At 41.4% G+C, this 19,931-nt stretch overlaps 1 protein-coding gene across 1 annotated transcript; it reads left to right on the top strand.

Annotated features, from left to right (window-relative positions):
- On the top strand, positions 1–13,247 carry metrnlb (meteorin like, glial cell differentiation regulator b). The gene is made up of 4 exons (XM_067440674.1): positions 1–260; positions 5,688–6,073; positions 10,361–10,420; positions 12,760–13,247. Exons 1-4 carry the CDS (start codon positions 154–156, stop codon positions 13,071–13,073), a joined length of 867 nt encoding a protein of 288 aa, XP_067296775.1. The 5' UTR covers positions 1–153; the 3' UTR covers positions 13,074–13,247.
- The last annotated feature ends 6,684 nt before the right edge of the window (positions 13,248–19,931 follow it).

The raw sequence follows: 19,931 nt of genomic DNA, 5'->3' as shown, positions 1-19,931 counted from the left end.
TTTGTGGGCGGGGCTGATGTCGAATGAGGGAGAGTGTTTCTGCCGGACTCTATCAGTGTCAGCGCGCGCACGCGAGCACGAGCGCTTCTCTCTGGACTAACGCATCTCTTCTCGTGATTCGGCATGTAGGCTAGTTTCTGCGGTGGAGTGTGTATGTGTGTGTGTGTGTTTGGGAGGATGTTTTGTCTCCTTCTTCTCTCAGCTCTGGCGCTGTGTGGATGTGCTCAATACTCCAGTGACCAATGCAGCTGGACCGGGAGGTGAGCCTACATCTGTGACAATTGGGTTACAATAGCGGACCTCGCGTATTTTACAGAGGTTTTATAATGCAATTGTAAAGAAACTGCTTTCAAAACGATTTGCTCAGTATATTTTGTCTTTAGTCGACTATCTCTGTGTTTCTATTTGGCCAGGCAAAGAGTTTTTACATTTTAAGACTTATAATATCACTTTTAAGACGTGTAATAGACCTGTAAGGTAAAATAATGCAGATCTGTGAGAGGTGATGGGTAAGGTCCGGACATGCCCTTACATTGAACATGCGCTGACATTATCCTTAATGATTCGCGAGTTGATGATGAATCAGTTCTTTTCAATCTCCCTCCCGAAAAACGATTCGGATTCGGATCTTATGTGTGAATCATTACTCTGTATTAGAGCATTGGTGTGGAGTAAAATTTTGTAGTGGCTAATAATGAATTATAAATAGGCTATCACATCTAATACAATCTTGCCAGAGAATATAATCAGTGCTATTTAACTCTTTGAAACTCTTTGCGGAGTCTAAAAAAGAACCGTCCGATTGAATCGGTTCACTAAAACGAATCCGAATGAACAGCGCAAAAACGATAAAGCAAAGCCGATTTGTCTTCGCTCGTATTTTCTGCGCGTTAATCTCTATATGTTTTTGAAATTAAGATACTTCATCTGAAAACTAAACAAATAAGCCTTCAATATAATGTGTGGTTTGTATTTGGTTGAGATAAGACTATTTGAAAATCTGGAATATGAGGGTGCAAAAAAAATCTAAATATTGAGAAAATCTCCTTTAAAGTTGTCCAAATGAAGTCCTTAGCTATGCATATTACTAGTAATAATACATCTGTGATATATTATATGCCTTAGGAAATTACTAAATATCTTCATGGAACATGATCTTCATATCCTTATGATTTTTGGCATAAAGAAGAAATGATAATTTTGACCCATATAATGAACTGTTGGCTATTGCCACAGATAACCCCGTGAGATTATGACTGGCGATGAGCTCCAGGGTCACACGTTCTCTTCAGTGTTGGATAAGTTACTCTAAAAAAGTAATTAATCATTAATAATGTCATTAGATTACTGATTACTGATATAGATTACAAATGACTCTGGCCTAAAAGTATGGGTTACTTTCTTAAATCCGTTATCAACCTCGACTAGTTAATGATTCAAGGGAAGACATAGAACAACTCTTTTAATTCATTCAAATAAATAATATAATACTACACAAATTACTCTTATTAACTGACCATAGTGTTACAAATGTGAGAAGAACACATAAAAACATGCAGTTTAAAGTTAAAGTATTGTGTTAATTCCACTATTGTATTATATATAATTGTACAACAGTCTATTAACAGTATTTAGTTCATTTACATCTGAAGTAACGTTAGTTAAATTACTGAGAAAATAAGAGTAATCCCCTACTGTACTTTTTCAAGGGTAAAGTAATTAAATTACAGTAACCAATTACACCCATCTCTCTCTCTCTCTCTCTCTCTCTCTCTCTCTCTCTCTCTCTCTCTCTCTCTCTCTCTCTCTCTCTCTCTCTCTCTCTCTCTCTCTCTCTCTCAGTAGCTGACTTGCGCTTTTCCTTTCTGCGCCTCCTTTTAACTCTCTGAACCAGACCGCGCTCGAATCTGGCCTCTATTACGCGCTCCGCACTTAATGGACTCCAGAAACGATTTAATAATGTTAATTAAAAGCAAGCCGAATGAAATGGGGGGGATTTAGGGGTCATGTGTGCGGGACTCGGTTCTTTTTCTCTGGAGGACATTTGGCACTGATTTCAGCAGAAACCAAACCCCGTCAGTTTAATTATAATGCCAAGTCATGAGCCCCAGCTGTAGCTGTGAAGGGGTGGCTCTGCCGTCATGTGGGGCCAAAGTTTCATTGGAACTGGATTTGGAAATCCCATGTTTTGTTATCCAGGATCAGGTTTTTCAAAGCAAAATAGGATCACCCTCATCCAGATACACACCAAATCTGGATAACTAGTGCTCTACCGAGCCCCTAAAAGGAAAAAATACTTCAGTCCGCTTGCATTCGCTTACAAAGACTGGGTCATCTCTTATGATTGTGCAAATGTAGTTTAGAAACAGTGATAAAGTCACTTTAAATCGAATATAATATTTCTCTTTGATATTACAGCTCATTGGGGATTATTTTATGGTGCCACAATAGTGTAGTTTTACTATAGGCTACTGAATTGAATTAATTCTAATGTACAGTATTACTTTAACAGTTAAACTAATCAAGAGCAGCATAAAAATAAGGGTGTGTTACATGATACACATGTTGTATTTTTGGACCGGTTTTAAAGATTTATTCAATTTTTGTTCTGGAAATCCACCCTTGGGATCAGTATAATCCAGATTTCTTGGATTTTTGATCCAATCCGATATAGCCGATATCCGATCAGATTACTTTTGAACAACTGGCCCTTGATCACTTTCGTCTGTCTCCAAACCCTCCATATTTGGTGGAAATACGGGAATGTGTTTAATCTGTGTGTTAGAATCAGTCAATCCGGTGTTAGACTTTTGAATTTGGACAAACTCAATGGATGGGACATTGAATACTGCTTTTAAAAGTCGTTTTTGAGGTCATACTCTTTCAGAGAAGTCGTGCTGTTCCCCAGGTGAAGGGTGTAAATCTCAAAGCCTCTTCACACACCCGTCGGCACCAGTCCAGCTGAAACAGGCACAAACACTGTAATCATCCCTAAATACGCCAACCACAACCACTTGAAAGCGATGTGACGGGGAAATAAAAACGTCCCATCTGGATGACAGCTTGTGTGATATCTTTCATGTGTGCATAAACCTTCTCAGCTTTTTCAGAGACGCCAGGTTGACTTAATATCTGATGTTTTCGACATCCGATCTGTCCTCATGTTGCTGAAAGCTCTTGGAGATGAGGAAGTGGGTCACGCTCACCCTGAAGGTCATGGGATGCGTCAAAGCTGTGGACATCCCAATTTGTCATGCCCTCAGATTTATGTGTCATTTGGAAACGAGAGCCTCTGTTGAATGGGAAGCAAGACACAACACAGGCCGTGTTTACAGCGGGTATTAAGATGCGTGTTGGTCGATCGGATCACAGGGAGACACGTTCCCGTTTACACCTGATGTTTTAATCCATCTCTTTTGTCTATTTTCAACCACTTCTGCTCTAATTTATTCAAAAGGGAGGGTTGAACACTGAGTGTGTGTTAGAAATCAGGAATGGTGAGAGAACATTGTGCTTGGGACAATTTTCATCTTCAGTGGGTCTCCTTCAGTCAACAAAGTTTAAATGCTGTTTGGCTAGTGTGCATCCCATAATGTTTGTGCAGCAGTATGCGGAGAGTAGGGCGTCTCTTGCGGCTGTTTGAACACATTTGACCACGAGTGTTTACACTACATAAGCAATCCCGGTTAAATGTGTTTTCGACTACCCTTTGAAACTCAAAAAGTTGTAGACTCCTTTTTACACCTGTATTTAGCGTTGTCCATTTGTGATGCGTAGTGTTGTAGCCAAGACCACCTAAACCGAGACAAAGAGTTTGTGGGGTTGAGACCAAAATAAGACCAAGACTTTGTGGGGTTGAGACCAATACAAGACCAAGACTTTGTGGGATTGAGATCAATAGTAGACCAGGACTTTGTGGGGTTGAGACCAAGATAAGACCAAGACATTGTGGGGTTGAGATCAATAGTAGACCAGGACTTTGTGGGGTTGAGATCAATAGTAGACCAGGACTTTGTGGGGTTGAGATCAATAGTAGACCAGGACTTTGTGGGGTTGAGACCAAGATAAGACCAATACTTTGTGGGGTTCAGATCAAGAGTAGACCCGGACTTTGTGGGGTTCAGATCAATAGTAGACCCGGACTTTGTGGGGTTCAGATCAATAGTAGACCAGGACTTTGTGGGGTTCAGATCAATAGTAGGCCAGGACTTTGTGGGGTTGAGACCAATAGTAGGCCAGGACTTTGTGGGGTTGAGACCAATACAAGACCAGGACTTTGTGGGGTTGAGACCAAGATAAGACCAAGACTTTGTGGGATTGAGACCAATAGTAGACCAGGACTTTGTGGGGTTGAGACCAAGATAAGACCAAGACTTTGTGGGATTGAGACCAATAGTAGACCAGGACTTTGTGGGGTTGAGACCAAGATAAGACCAAGACTTTGTGGGGTTCAGACCAATAGTAGACCAGGACTTTGTGGGGTTCAGACCAATAGTAGACCAGGACTTTGTGGGGTTCAGACCAATAGAAGACCAGGACTTTGTGGGGTTGAGACCAATAGTAGACCAGGACTTTGTGGGGTTGAGACCAATAGTAGACCAGGACTTTGTGGGGTTGAGACCAATAGAAGACCAGGACTTTGTGGGGTCAAAGCCCATCTCACTACAGTGATTCTACAATTATTTTATGAAGCGACGAAAATAGTTTTTGTGCGAAAAAAAAAAAGAAACGAAATAATGACTTAAATAGTGACTATATAGGACTTTGGCCATCCGAACCGCTGATTCATATCGTTTCAAAGCTTTATGAACTGGTGTTTTGAAATCGGCCCATCACTATATAAGTCGTTATTTCGTTTTTTTTTTTCCGCACTAAAACTATTCTCGCAGCTTCATAAAATGATTGTAGAGCCGCTGTAGTGAGATGGGCTTTGTAACGACGTCTTTAGTGCCTTTATGGGTCTTGAGAGAGGAAATGACATTGGTGTCAATGAAGGCCTTTCTGAGCCATCGGATTTCAACACTAATATCACAAATAGGAGCCTTTAAGAACCGGTTTGGCTTTTGACAGACTAGAGAGCCACCACAGAGCCAGGTCTTACGTCACTGTATAGTCACATCTTTCTCGCTAGTGTTGCAGCAGGAAATACAAACACTCCAGGATTGTTCGAGATGCAATGGTGCTGCGCGGACCGATCAAAAGTCGTTTGCTCTCGCTGTACTTTGATGTCATACGGCATTCGGGGTGCACAGCACCGATACATCTCGAACAAACAAATCAACAATGGCTCATGGCTTTATAATCCTAGATCGGCATCAAAATGCCGCAAAACCAATGCATTTGTGCAGCTCACCATGGTTTGTATAGACGGAGATTGAAATCAAGCAGCTGTTAGCTTGATTAGCTGCTATTTAAAAAAATGTCGGTCGCAAGTTTGTGTTGGTCTTGTTGGTCACGGTAACCCCGTCCCCAGCCGCTGACGTAATCGGTTCTTACTTCTAGCCCAGCAATGTTTTGGTGCTACTTAAGAACCACTTTTCCTGGTTCGGAGCTGGTGCTTTGGCTGTGGAAAGACAAATAACCGATTTGAAACTAGGCTCTGGCTTCGAACTAGCACCAGCACTGCCTTGGTGAAAAGGGTAAACAGTCATTGAGGAGCGTTTAACTGGTGTGTGTTGTGTTTGCAGCGGGCTGACGCACGAGTCTCACGCGCGGGATGTGGAGCAGGTGTACCTGCGCTGTGCTGAAGGCTCTCTGGAGTGGCTCTATCCCACCGGAGCCATCATCGTCAACCTGAGGCCCAACCTGCCGTCCTCCGCCGCGGTGCTCCTCCAGGCCTGCATCAAGCCCCGGCCGGACTCTCGCGGAGCCGCGCTGTATGTGGAGCGGGCCGGAGCGCTGCGGCTGCTGCTGTCCGAGGCGGAGCAAGCGGCCGGACTCATGCGCTGCTTCAGCCTGCAGGAGGGGGCGCTGTTCGTGGAGGCGTCCGCTCAGCCGGACATCAGCCGGAGGATCACCGCCTTTCAGTATCAGCTCATCTCCACGCCAGGAAACCAGCCCTCCTCGCCCGCAGGTACACAGAGCAAACATCTACAGACAAATTAAACTCTACGAAAACAAATGCTAGAAAACGGAAAAGCTACTGCCGGGACATAACGGGTCCTATTTTAACGATCTGAACCCATGGCGCAGGTCCACACAGGGCGTGTCCGAATACGCTTTTGCTAGTTTAAAATGTAAGTTAAAAGTTAAAAACGGCGTACTCGGCGCTGATCCAAAAGGGTTTTACCTCGTCTCTTAATGAGTCACGGGTAGGGTTGGGTATCGTTTGGGTTTTTTACCATACCGGTGCCTAAACGGTGATAAACATTTAAGGTTTTCATGCCATATTTCTCTCATTTTATTTAAGATTTCTTTCAATTAACAAGTAGTTTTATGTATAACAATAAAAACATCTTGCACATGTTTATTATTGCTTGATACGTTTTCATCGTATTTACAACATATTTAATTTAAATAATGTTTGAATGAGAGTTTGCGCTGTTTCACAGATTAAACCATAAAAAAAAAAACTGTAACTATATTTGTGTGTTTTTTGCTTTCATAATCACGACTCAAAGCGCAGCTGAGAAACATCATTGTGATATTTGCAATGCTCATGAATTTCACATAATCAGAAACATAATGTATTCGGTGTATCGCGCAGCCTTTGTGTTTTCAGGAATATTTGTGTGACAGAGAGAGAGTGTGTGTGTGGGGGGGAGTGGGGGTGGAATAACAACACTGTCAAATGGCCGTCATTCAGATGAAAGACTGGTTGAGAGAGGTAGTAAAATGTCTGCTGGCGCTGACCCTGTAAACCCTAAAGCCCAGACAGACCCATCAGCCCCCCCGCACTCCATGTTCAGCCTGACATAAGAAAACAAACCGGCTAATCAAGAGGTGTCTCGGGTCAGCCAGCTGTCAATCACAGCGGCCGCTGCGTGCTATTGGCCCCACGGTCACCCGGCTCCACTGTCATTGGCCAGCTGCACAGGAACGCTGCTGTTTTATTGGCCGTGCAGGTGAGCTGAACTCTGGCAGCTCAAGAGTTTCAACAGGGATCTGATTATATAAATCAGTTCACACACAGCTGTCTGTAGAGAACTAGTCCTTCCCCCCCACACACACACACACACATACCCAGCCAACAGAGAACGTTCCAGCAAAGGTTCTCTCAAAGTTCTGACCAAACGTTCGTCCAGTAACGCAAATAGAATGTTCGTTCAACGTTCTCTCTTTAATATGATTAAAAAATGTTACTTTCAGAACATTCTAATTAACAATCTAATAATGAACAGTGTAATTATGAACATTAATAATGAACATTAATAATGAACATTCTAATAATAGAACATTCTAATAATGATCATTCTAATAATGAACAGTCTAATTATGAACATTAATAATGAACATTCTAATAATAGAACATTCTAAATATGAACATTCTAATAATGAACATTCTAAATATGAACATTATAATAATGATCATTCTAATAACGAACAGTCCAATTATGAACATTATTAATGAACATTCTAATAATAGAACATTCTGAATATGAACATTATAATAATGAACATTCTAATAATAAAACATTATGAATATGAACATTCTAATAATGAACATTCTAATAACGAACATTCTAATTATGAACAATCTAATAATGTTTGCATTTGGAGTGTCCCCTTAACGTTCATATAATCCTTTTAAAAAACTGTCCGTTCGAATGTTCTGGCAACATTCATAAACAGCGTTTCCTTAACGTAACGTGAATGTTAGCAGAATGTTCTGGAAAGCTACCTGGTGTCTTTCCTCCGTCTACCTCCCCCGCTCTTTTCCTTCTTTCCTTCTTTCCCTCTTTCCCGCTCAGCATTCCCGAGGGTTTGGCTGTATAAACATGTAAGTCTTGAGGTGTCCTGAGCTCCTCACCTGTTGGTCTCACTCACACTCCGGCTAAGATGGGCCTTCTGATTGGTCTACAGGGAGGAAAAGTGTGTGTGTGTATGTGTGTGTGTGTGTGTGTGTGTGTCAGGGAAAAGAGTTTGTTTAGGAATATCCAAGCTGTTCTCTTAAAACAATGAAAGTTGACCCTGATTTATACAAGCTCAAGCTCTAAAAGAGGCAAAAAAGTACCGTAAAGTGTTCGATACGACTTAAATTATGACATCTTTTCATCATATGGATATCAAATTATAAGACATTTTTAGTTCTCATAAAGTTATGAGAATGTTGTATTTTGGTTCCCAGAACACGCATTTTTAATTTGTATATTAACATACATTTTATATATATAAAAAAATAAAACCTGAAAATAAACATCTGAGAACTTTATTAAAGCATTACAAATGTATTCATAATGTACATTATATATTTTCTAGTATAATTGTAACCAATGTTAAAATTGTATTTTATTATTAAGTTTGGCATTGGTTGTTTGATATGTTTTAAAGCATTAAAGGTGTGTTTGATGAATAGATACGAGTTATAATGTATTTAATATTATTCATGAGACCATAGAGTGCTTTATAAGGTGCATTACAAAGAAATACAAAATTATTGCATAATTAATTTAAATTATGTATATATATTTTTTTAATTATTATTTATAAAAAAAAATTATTTATATAATTTTTATTTATTTTTATTTTTATATATATATATTTTTTAATTATTATTTATATATATTTTTTATTTATATAATTTTTATTTATTTTTATTTTTCTATAACACACTTTTCATTCTGAAGAAGCTCAAAGTGCAATAATGGAAAAGGGAAAATATATATAATATATATTATAGGCTTTAAGTAAAGTGTTACTTAACAGTTGTACAAATAAAACCTAAAAATAGCCATTATGGAATGTTCTGTTAAAGTAAAATTATACTAAATATATACTAAAAAATTTTTTTAAATGGACGTTTGGTTAATGTTTCTTCATAGTTGTAAGTATTACATTTTGATTATCTGTTTGTAAGTGGTTACAATGAAAATAAAAACGTTTATAATTCTCAAATTAAGATCATTATATGTTTTCCCAAAAACTGAACCAAATGGGTTCCAAACACTAACATTAGCGGAGCATTCACCTGATGTGTGCTCGACGGAACGCTCGTCCAATCAAGAGAAGACGCTTTAGAACATTCAACAAACTGGACATTCCAGAGGACATTCCATTTTCATATTCTTGTTGGCTGTGAAGTCACACACACACACACACACACACACACACACACACACACACACACACACACACACACACACACACACACACACACACACACACACACACACACACACACACACACACACACACACTGTCAAAAATAACAAAGTCGCATTTGTATACAATTCACATGTTATCATTACATTCAGAATGATGTAAAATAGCAAAACATGTATATTTTTCCCAAACTGAAGCTAACACTAGCATTAGAGGACGGCTCTGTGCTGTAATTATGCTGTGATGTTATATCTCAGCTGTTAAAGCGCAGTGTTTGTGTTCACAGCTGATCTGAGGCCAGTGGGTGGAGGGGAAGTGTTGACAGTCGTTAAAGAGCCGTTTCAGAGCCGTCTGAGTGTCTGAATGTGCTTTTGTGTGTTAAATCAGCGGAGGAGTCACCTCTATATCGAATCGTTTCACACGTGCTTATGTCCTGGAGGCGAATGTGAAGAAAATCCTCTACATGGCACTCAGTGTGTGTGTCTTAAAGGAATAAATACACAAAATGTCTCTGTCATATTGTTACTGTAATCTGATTCACTCATACGATTCATTTGATTCATCAGATATGATTCATCCGAACAAATGACTCACTCGCTGGAAATATGAGGCTTCAGTTTTGTAATGAATTAAGCATTAAACCGCATTAAATGGTATGTTTTAAAAAAACGTGAATTGTTAATTGTTAAAACATTGGAAGTGCTACTAAAATATATTATGATGAATCGTTTTTGTTTCCCGAGTTTTATATTAAGAAAGAAAAACCTTTTCTTTAAATAACCCTTTGATCTGAGGAATCAGTGGGAATCAAACTATTATTTTTAAGTATTGTAATATTAGTTTAATTATTACTTACAACTCCGGTTCAAATGCCTTTTAAACGCAGGTTTAGTGTGTGTTCAGTGTGTGTTTCTGTGGCTTGAACTCGGTTTGGCGGAGAGCAGATAATGATGATAACACTATCATCTAGATGGGGTCAGAGGTCAGAGGTCACAGGAGCTCAGGCACAGCTGGAGTGTGACGCAGAGCAGTCCAGACGTGTCTGAGGAGGAAGTGCGCCTTGAGTAAAGTAACGTGTGTGTGTGTGTGTGTGTTTCAGCTGCGTGCAGACCCTGCGCTGACCACGAGCTGCTCCTGGCGATCTGCACCAGCGACTTTGGTAAGAAACTGATGTTATATATCTGACCTAAATCTTAATATCTGACTTATGATGTTCATTATCTCCAGAGTTTAATGCAGCAAACGTTTGTTCTAAAAGGGTTCCTTTGGAACGCTCGCCTGACCTTTTAGAAATGAAACTGCCTGTTTCGGAATGTTCGGAAGTTCAAAAGTATCGCTCCGCGTTTGAAGGATGGAGTGATGGAATGTTCACTCAGCGTTTGAATAATCAAGAGAAAACATTTGAAAAGGTTTAAAAAACTGTTAATCCTTTGATGGAGATGTCCAGCCTTCTGCGTGTTTTGTTGTTTAAAGGCAGAGGCTCTTTTGATATCCTGCATGTTCAGATATTCATAAAACAGAATATTGTGGAGGCTATAAAACTTCGGTGAAAATTATCATTTTGATTCTATCGTAATACGTATTTTTCAATTTAATTCAAAGATTGCACTTAAGCTTCCTCGTGTTGTGTAGGCCTAAACTATTGAGCAACAAAAGTAAAAACACAAATGTGAGCGAGTGAGATGAATGTAATTTAACCCCTTCAGCTCTGCACCCGTGGGTCCAAAACTGCATCATCATAATCTTTAAAAAAATCTATAACTCGCGCACCACAAAACTAGACATATATGGTATCATTTGAAAGATTAGAACCTCAGCTTTCTTAATAACCCAATAACTTCTGCATTTATATTACATAGAAGAAAATAATACGGTCTGAATTCGAACCCCCCACAACGACCACCCCTTGAGAAAATCATGCAAATATTATAAAATTTCATTTTTTTTTTTTCACACAAACACACCTAAAATAGACCAGTCATATATCAAATGAAAGCTATCGGCCTCAGGAATACCGCTGGGCAGTTAATTTCACCAATCCAATAATTTACAGTAAATTTATTATCAAAAGAATCACAAAGATGGAAATGACTCCTTTGAGCAAGCAAACACATGAGTCATATTCCTGTTTGGATCATAAACTCGTTGTAAAGCTACTAGCCTCAAACCCTATATCAGCTTGTTCCTTAGGTTGTTTGCTTCAAAATGAGACTTTTTACATGTCTGTGCACTGTAAAAAATTATTTAGAAAAAAAGTTACCTGGTTGCCTTAAAATTTTGAGTTCATTGAAATTAAAAGTTTAAATTAATACAATGACAATTTTTTGAGATTCGACAACCTTTATTAAAATATTATAAAAAGATTTTGTAAGCATATTGGGTAATTGTGTGTTTTATTTCTGATAACGCAGTGAAACATGCCAAATAGTGCTATTTCATGATTTATCAAATTTTTTATGTGGTTCAGATACCAAAATATTTTGAGTTTCTATTTATTAAACAAATTTCCTTCATTGTATCAACTCAAATTTTTAATTTCAATTAACTCAAAATTTTAAGTCAACCAGGTTACTTACTTTTTTAAGTTAAACCAACAAAAACCAACCAAATTTTTTTTACAGTGTGAGCAAGTATGGCCAAAGGACACTGTAAAATGTCACCGATGTCCAGATCAAAACATGTGATGCAGACAAATACTCTTATTATTGCTAGTCGGTGTTAGCCACAATTTTTGATGATGTCATCACAAATTGCATCATGCGACAGAAAAGTCTCAGCTCTTTATAGACATGTGGATCATGATTCTAGACCAATCAGAGCCCGAGATCTCCCTTTACAAAGTTGAAGAGGCGGAGCCTTCTTTTCGATTTCCTAGTGGCCAGTTGATGTCAGTGCAGATGAGTAGGAGTTGTTAGACACTTTAGTCAGATAAATCTCAATAACTTTTATTTGCAAGGAGATATCAAGAAAATTATTTTTTCCCCTGTTTAGTGCCAATTTATAGAATCAGCAGAAACTTCCAAAAAGCTTGGATCCCAAAATGAAAAAAAATATATATAGATTTTTAAATAAATTAATTAAAAATAAATCAAAATATAGATTTTTTTTATCTATGTTTATCATAAGATTGTGAAGAGATACAATATAATATATGCAATATTCCACCACTGTGTTAAAATGTAGAGTTTTCTCTGTAAAATGAGACCATTTCTATCAATTTCCTCCAATGTATGTGGGTAGGGCGCTCTTTTAAATTCAGATATTCCTAATTCTCAAAAAAATGCAAAATGTGCTGCATTTGGCTAAAAATAAAATGTCTAAAGATGCCTAACTGGCCTTTTTTTTTCACCAGTGTCGGGAAAATGCGTTAGGCAAATTAACTGAGTCTCATGTATTCGGCATAAATATATAAATTATGCATTATATTAGCCTCTTGGAAAATGAGTTAATAAGTTTCAGATGATGATCTGCTGACAAACCGCTGTTTGTTTCTGTCAGTGGTGCGCGGCAGTATTCATCGCGTGGAGGATGATGATGATGATGAAGAGCAGGCGTCTGTGGGGGTGTCACTGAGCCATGTGTTCCGCCAGAAGAGCCGTGTGTTCGTGCGCGGGCGCGGCGGCTGGACGGGGCGAGTGAAGATGCGGCTGAGCTGCGGCCCACGTCCGGGACGGGCCGAGTTCCTCTTCACAGGAGCGGTGCGATTCGGAGAGGCCTGGCTGGGGTGTGCTCCGCTTTATAAAGACTTCCTCACACTGTACGGCGCGGCTCTGGACGCCAGGACCAACCCCTGCCACATACACACTGACTGACACACACACACACACACACCAGACCTCCAGGGCCGGCTCACATCTCACCCCAAAAATGGCTGTTTATTTTAGAACCAACATTTGTATTACTGCATTGCATCCAGATTTACTTTTTTAATCATTTTGAAATTGTAATTTATTGTTTTCAGGACTGCAATTATATATAAATATTTCACTTCATTCAAATTCTAAAATATATATATTTTTTGTATTATTATAAGTATAATTATTATTTGTATAGATTTTTAATTTTTTAAGTATTTTTACAATTATGAATAATAATATAATAGTAATTGTATTTAAAGTGAAATATTTAATGCATATTTACTGATTTATTAATAATATATTATTATAATATTTTTTTACATTTAAATTTGTATACATTTTTTATTTTAATTTCTATTACAAATAAATGTTTCATGTAACATTTAAATACTAAAATATTAGTAAGTATAAATATTGTTTATATATATATATATATATATATATATATATATATATATATATATATATATATATATATATATATATATATATATATATATATATATATATATATATATATACATACTACAATTATTAATAATAATATTAAAATATGAATAGTATTTAAACTGTAATATTTATACATATTTGCAGTACTAAATTTAAATAATAAAAATGCTTTCATATTTATGTAATAAAAAATCAGTGGCATTTTCTTCATAATAATTGCGATAATTGTCATAATTGAGTCCGGTTGTTGATGCCCAATATGAGGTCTTGTGCTGGTTTTGGGTGTGTTTGGCAGGTTTCTGCGCTTCCAGATGGACGGCTCCTCTGTTGATGTTCTTGGTTACAGACAGAAGTTTTGTTTGTGTGTTTCTGTCTGATCTCATACGTCTGAAACCGATACGGAGAGAGTGTGTCGCAACACTTGGATCCGAGTGTGTGTGTGTGTCATGAGCTCTTGCCTGCTGCGAGAGGATGGCCGGTGCTTTTCTTAAAAGCTTTGTTCATAGTTATAGAGCGGTCGATTCTTCTGACTGACGTCTGGAGTGTGTTCATGTGAGTTTGTGTGTGTTTATGATGAGTGTGTTTGCTGAGTTGCCTTTTCTGTTCTTTGGACTCAGAATGAGTCTGGAATAAAACACTCTTAATAGAAACATCATGGTTTACGTGTGTGTCATTCAGTGTGAGTGTGAGATAGTGTGTTTGTTTAAATGAGTGAGTGGGTGTGTGTGAGAGAGATTGGGTGAGTGCATGTGTGTGTGGGGGGGTGCTTTGAGTGTGAGTTAGTGAGAGAAAGAGTGTGGGAGAACAAAAGTGTGTGTGCGAGAGTTTTGAGTTTGTGTGTGTGTTTATTTGCAGCTCATCAGTCTTTATTATTTTGCAGAAATAATATTACAGTCATAAAATGTAACTAGTTTCTGCAAACCTAACCAAGGCCACATGGGCACTGAAATAACCAAATCTGTCCGCGCTCGTTTCTGTCTGATTCTGCTCCTGTTTCACATCAAGAGATGCAAAGGCTGAACGCTGCAGATACCATCGATGCGCATCTTCCTCTGGCCAGCTTTAGCCTATTTTAAGGTAAAGGATTACAGTAACGTAACAGTCCCATGAAGCACTGCTTTCAGTCCCTCTCCAACCGTGTGACACGGAAAATAAGGTTTTATTAATCCTGCATGTGAAATATGAACCGTTCCTCAACGCTTTACTGTTTTCCCCTAAATTACTGCCAAGTTGGATTGTTGGACCCGTTCGTGACTCCAGCATGGATGAACTCCTAAATTATAGTTGTGTTGGACAGTCTTTTTATTGCACTGGACATTCTGGACGCACTGGATTTGGAAAAACATGCAGCAATAAATCATTCACAACAAGCATATTTATTTAAAAAAATAGAAAAAGTCAGCTTTGTCACTGGCTGATGGGTGAATTTCTTCACTGTGAAAAATCTCTGTTGGTTTTACTTACAAAAAGTAAGTTACCTGGTTGCCTTACATTTTTATTTAAATGAAATCTAAATTTTGAGTTAATACTACAAAGGAGATTGGTTTAATAACATCTGAAACACAGTATTTATCTAAAGAGATGTGACGAAAGATAAGAAGTGTTTCCCACCAAATGTCTGTCAAAATCAGTTTAATGTTTCCAATTCAATTCGAGCGCCAGTAAACCGGTTAGAGTCTGACCTTCTGTTCATCCAGCCTTTCACACTGGACATTAGTCTGGACGCCAGCTGAATTTAGTCCTACAACATTTGAGGTTGGGAAGTTTGGTCTGGACTTGATCCATTGTGGAGCAACTATGCTTGTCTGTGACCAGTCAAATTATCAGGGCATGCTTTATACGATGATGGACAGATGATCAACAGTAACGTCACCAAAGAGTGCTTTGGTTGAAATCGTTCTGAGAACTGAAACTTTCATATATGCATTCACCTTTACTATTTCTCTCAAAAGGATGATTGTGTTGGTTAATACTCTGTGTATCCTTAAAATCTTTTTACAACACTGGGCAAAGATCGTTTACACTCATCGTCTTGTACTTTCAGCATGAGTACAGTTAAGCTCTGTTGAAAACTATGCAGGTCTATCCAAGTGAGTGCAGGGGCATTTGCTTTTCTGGTTCGGATAAAAGCATAGATCAAAAAAAAATATGGACGATGTGACTTCATTATGTTCTGCTGAAGAAAAGTGGGTTGCAAGAGGGTTGAATAATGGCGCTGACAACTTGTGTAGATTTGGAATCTGCTCAGTAGTGATCTCTGGACCTGAGTCTGCTCAGTAGTGACCTCTGGACCGGAGTCTGCTCAGTAGTGATCTCTGGACCGGAGTCTGCTCAGTAGTGTCCTCTGGACCGGAGTCCGCTCAGTAGTGTCCTCTGGACCGGAGTCTGCTCAGTGGTGTCCTCTGGACCGGAGTCTGCTCAGTAGTGTCCTCTGGACCGGATTCTGCTCAGTAGTGTCCTCTGGACCGGAGTCTGCTCAGTAGTGTCCTCTGGACCGGAGTCTGCTCAGTGGTGTCCTCTGGACTGGAGTCCGCTCAGTAGTGTCCTCTGGACCGGAGTCTGCTCAGTGGTGTCCTCTGGACCGGAGTCTGCTCAGTAGTGACCTCTGGACCGGAGTCTGCTCAGTAGTGTCCTTTGGACCTGAGTCTGCTCAGTAGTGTCCTCTGGACCGAATGTCTGCTCAGTAGTGTCCTCTGGACCGGAGTCTGCTCAGTAGTGTCCTCTGGACCGGAGTCTGCTCAGTAGTGACCTCTGGACCGGAGTCTGCTCAGTAGTGTCCTCTGGACCGGAGTCTGCTCAGTAGTGACCTCTGGACCGGAGTCTGCTCAGTAGTGACCTCTGGACCGGAGTCTGCTCAGTAGTGACCTCTGGACCTGAGTCTGCTCATTAGTGACCTCTGGACCGGAGTCTGCTCAGTAGTGACCTCTGGACCTGAGTCTGCTCAGTAGTGACCTCTGGACCGGAGTCTGCTCAGTAGTGACCTCTGGACCTGATTCTGCTCAGTAGTGACCTCTGGACCTGAGTCTGCTCATTAGTGACCTCTGGACCTGAGTCTGCTCAGTAGTGACCTCTGGACCGGAGTCTGCTCAGTAGTGACCTCTGGACCTGATTCTGCTCAGTAGTGACCTCTGGACCCGAGTCTGCTCATTAGTGACCTCTGGACCGGAGTCTGCTCAGTAGTGACCTCTGGACCTGAGTCTGCTCAGTAGTGACCTCTGGACCAGTGTCTGCTCAGTAGTGACCTCTGGACCCGAGTCTGCTCATTAGTGACCTCTGGACCGGAGTCTGCTCAGTAGTGACCTCTGGACCTGAGTCTGCTCAGTAGTGACCTCTGGACCAGAGTCTGCTCAGTAGTGACCTCTGGACCTGAGTCTGCTCAGTAGTGACCTCTGGACCTGATTCTGCTCAGTAGTGACCTCTGGACCTGAGTCTGCTCATTAGTGACCTCTGGACCTGAGTCTGCTCAGTAGTGACCTCTGGACCGGAGTCTGCTCAGTAGTGACCTCTGGACCTGAGTCTGCTCAGTAGTGACCTCTGGACCCGATTCTGCTCAGTAGTGACCTCTGGACCCGAGTCTGCTCATTAGTGACCTCTGGACCGGAGTCTGCTCATTAGTGACCTCTGGACCGGAGTCTGCTCAGTAGTGTCCTCTGGACCGGAGTCTGCTCAGTAGTGACCTCTGGACCGGAGTCTGCTCAGTAGTGACCTATGGACCTGAGTCTGCTCAGTAGTGACCTCTGGACCTGAGTCTGCTCAGTAGTGACCTCTGGACCGGAGTCTGCTCAGTAGTGTCCTCTGGACCGGAGTCTGCTCAGTAGTGTCCTCTGGACCGGAGTCTGCTCAGTAGTGACCTCTGGACCGGAGTCTGCTCAGTAGTGACCTCTGGACCTGAGTCTGCTCATTAGTGACCTCTGGACCGGAGTCTGCTCAGTAGTGACCTCTGGACCTGAGTCTGCTCAGTAGTGACCTCTGGACCTGATTCTGCTCAGTAGTGACCTCTGGACCTGAGTCTGCTCATTAGTGACCTCTGGACCTGAGTCTGCTCAGTAGTGACCTCTGGACCGGAGTCTGCTCAGTAGTGACCTCTGGACCTGAGTCTGCTCATTAGTGACCTCTGGACCGGAGTCTGCTCAGTAGTGACCTCTGGACCCGAGTCTGCTCAGTAGTGACCTCTGGACCAGAGTCTGCTCAGTAGTGACCTCTGGACCCGAGTCTGCTCATTAGTGACCTCTGGACCGGAGTCTGCTCAGTAGTGACCTCTGGACCCGAGTCTGCTCAGTAGTGACCTCTGGACCAGAGTCTGCTCAGTAGTGACCTCTGGACCTGAGTCTGCTCAGTAGTGACCTCTGGACCTGATTCTGCTCAGTAGTGACCTCTGGACCTGAGTCTGCTCATTAGTGACCTCTGGACCTGAGTCTGCTCAGTAGTGACCTCTGGACCGGAGTCTGCTCAGTAGTGACCTCTGGACCTGAGTCTGCTCAGTAGTGACCTCTGGACCCGATTCTGCTCAGTAGTGACCTCTGGACCCGAGTCTGCTCATTAGTGACCTCTGGACCGGAGTCTGCTCATTAGTGACCTCTGGACCGGAGTCTGCTCAGTAGTGACCTCTGGACCGGAGTCTGCTCAGTAGTGACCTCTGGACCGGAGTCTGCTCAGTAGTGACCTCTGGACCTGAGTCTGCTCAGTAGTGACCTCTGGACCTGAGTCTGCTCAGTAGTGACCTCTGGACCTGAGTCTGCTCAGTAGTGACCTCTGGACCTGAGTCTGCTCAGTAGTGACCTCTGGACCTGAGTCTGCTCAGTAGTGACCTCTGGACCTGAGTCTGCTCAGTAGTGACCTCTGGACCGGAGTCTGCTCAGTAGTGACCTCTGGACCGGAGTCTGCTCAGTAGTGACCTCTGGACCTGAGTCTGCTCAGTAGTGACCTCTGGACCTGAGTCTGCTCAATAGTGACCTCTGGACCTGAGTCTGCTCAGTAGTGACCTCTGGACCTGAGTCTGCTCAGTAGTGACCTCTGGACCGGAGTCTGCTCAGTAGTGACCTCTGGACCTGAGTCTGCTCAGTAGTGACCTCTGGACCTGAGTCTGCTCAGTAGTGACCTCTGGACCCGAGTCTGCTCAATAGTGACCTCTGGACCGGAGTCTGCTCAGTAGTGACCTCTGGACCTGAGTCTGCTCAGTAGAGTCCTCTGGACCGGAGTCTGCTCAGTAGTGTCCTCTGGACCAGAGTCTGCTCAGTAGTGTCCTCTGGACCAGAGTCTGCTCAGTAGTGTCCTCTGGACCAGAGTCTGCTCAGTAGTGTCCTCTGGACCAGAGTCTGCTCAGTAGTGTCCTCTGGACCAGAGTCTGCACAGTAGTGACCTCTGGACCTGAGTCTGCTCAGTAGTGTCCTCTGGACCAGAGTCTGCTCAGTAGTGTCCTCTGGACCAGAGTCTGCTCAGTAGTGACCTCTGGACCTGAGTCTGCTCAGTCCCCTTTTGTTAACGCCAAAGTCTTTATCTGCAGCTCAGCACGTCTTTTCAAGTTGAAAAAAAAAGTTCACATTTTCAAATAAAAACGCTGACCAATGACAAGCAAGCAGCAAGACCTTCCTCGTTTACATAACAACAAGAAAAATGTAGAAGTGGCCGATACAAAGCATGCATCATCCAACCGGAGCTCCTGGACTCAATTATTGTAAGCAACCATACTGTTTTCTTCCCGTCATAATGTTGTGCATCCACTCTCCTCCCAGCCAACTTTCTCAACATTTAGTATTTTTGCACAACACAGCGCTCTTGTTTGCAGCTGTTATAGCAACAAAAGATGCCCTCAGCTGCTATTTGAAACCAAACGTGTGTGCCAGTTTTATTCATTTATTTTTACTAAAAGTGCACTCGTCAACTTTTTCTTGTCAAAAAAAGACATCAAATGTGAAAACAGCCTTAGCCTGTTTGAATCATGTGCTCAAAATGTTCCAAGTTCCAAATGTCATTAAAGTCACTAAGGTTCGTACCATTCCGACGAAGCTGTGATTTTTTTATGTAAAATTCTCTGGTAAGAAATGACAGAGGATTGTTCAAGGGTTAATTGTGTCGCCATGGACACCAGGTGCTCATGATGGCAAAGTAGAACTGTTCAGAGTTCTGAAAACTCTCTCCATCTGTCCGAGAGTTCAGTAACGCGTCCAGTCAGAGAGAGAGAGCATTCGAGTCCCATCTGATCAGTGTCGTCTTAAGACTTTCACCCGCTCAGCTGTCTCAGGCACGGCTGGAATGAAAGCACAGATAACTCGACACGACCCCGAGTGTGTGTGTGACAGGTTATAATTAACAACGCTGACGTGACGCAAAAAACACACACTGCTCTTTCCTTTCACAGTTTGC

This window comes from Pseudorasbora parva, chromosome 4, assembly GCF_024679245.1.
Source record: "Pseudorasbora parva isolate DD20220531a chromosome 4, ASM2467924v1, whole genome shotgun sequence".
In the NCBI taxonomy this organism is placed as follows: Eukaryota; Metazoa; Chordata; class Actinopteri; order Cypriniformes; family Gobionidae; genus Pseudorasbora; species Pseudorasbora parva.
This window is presented reverse-complemented; position numbering and strand designations above follow the sequence as displayed.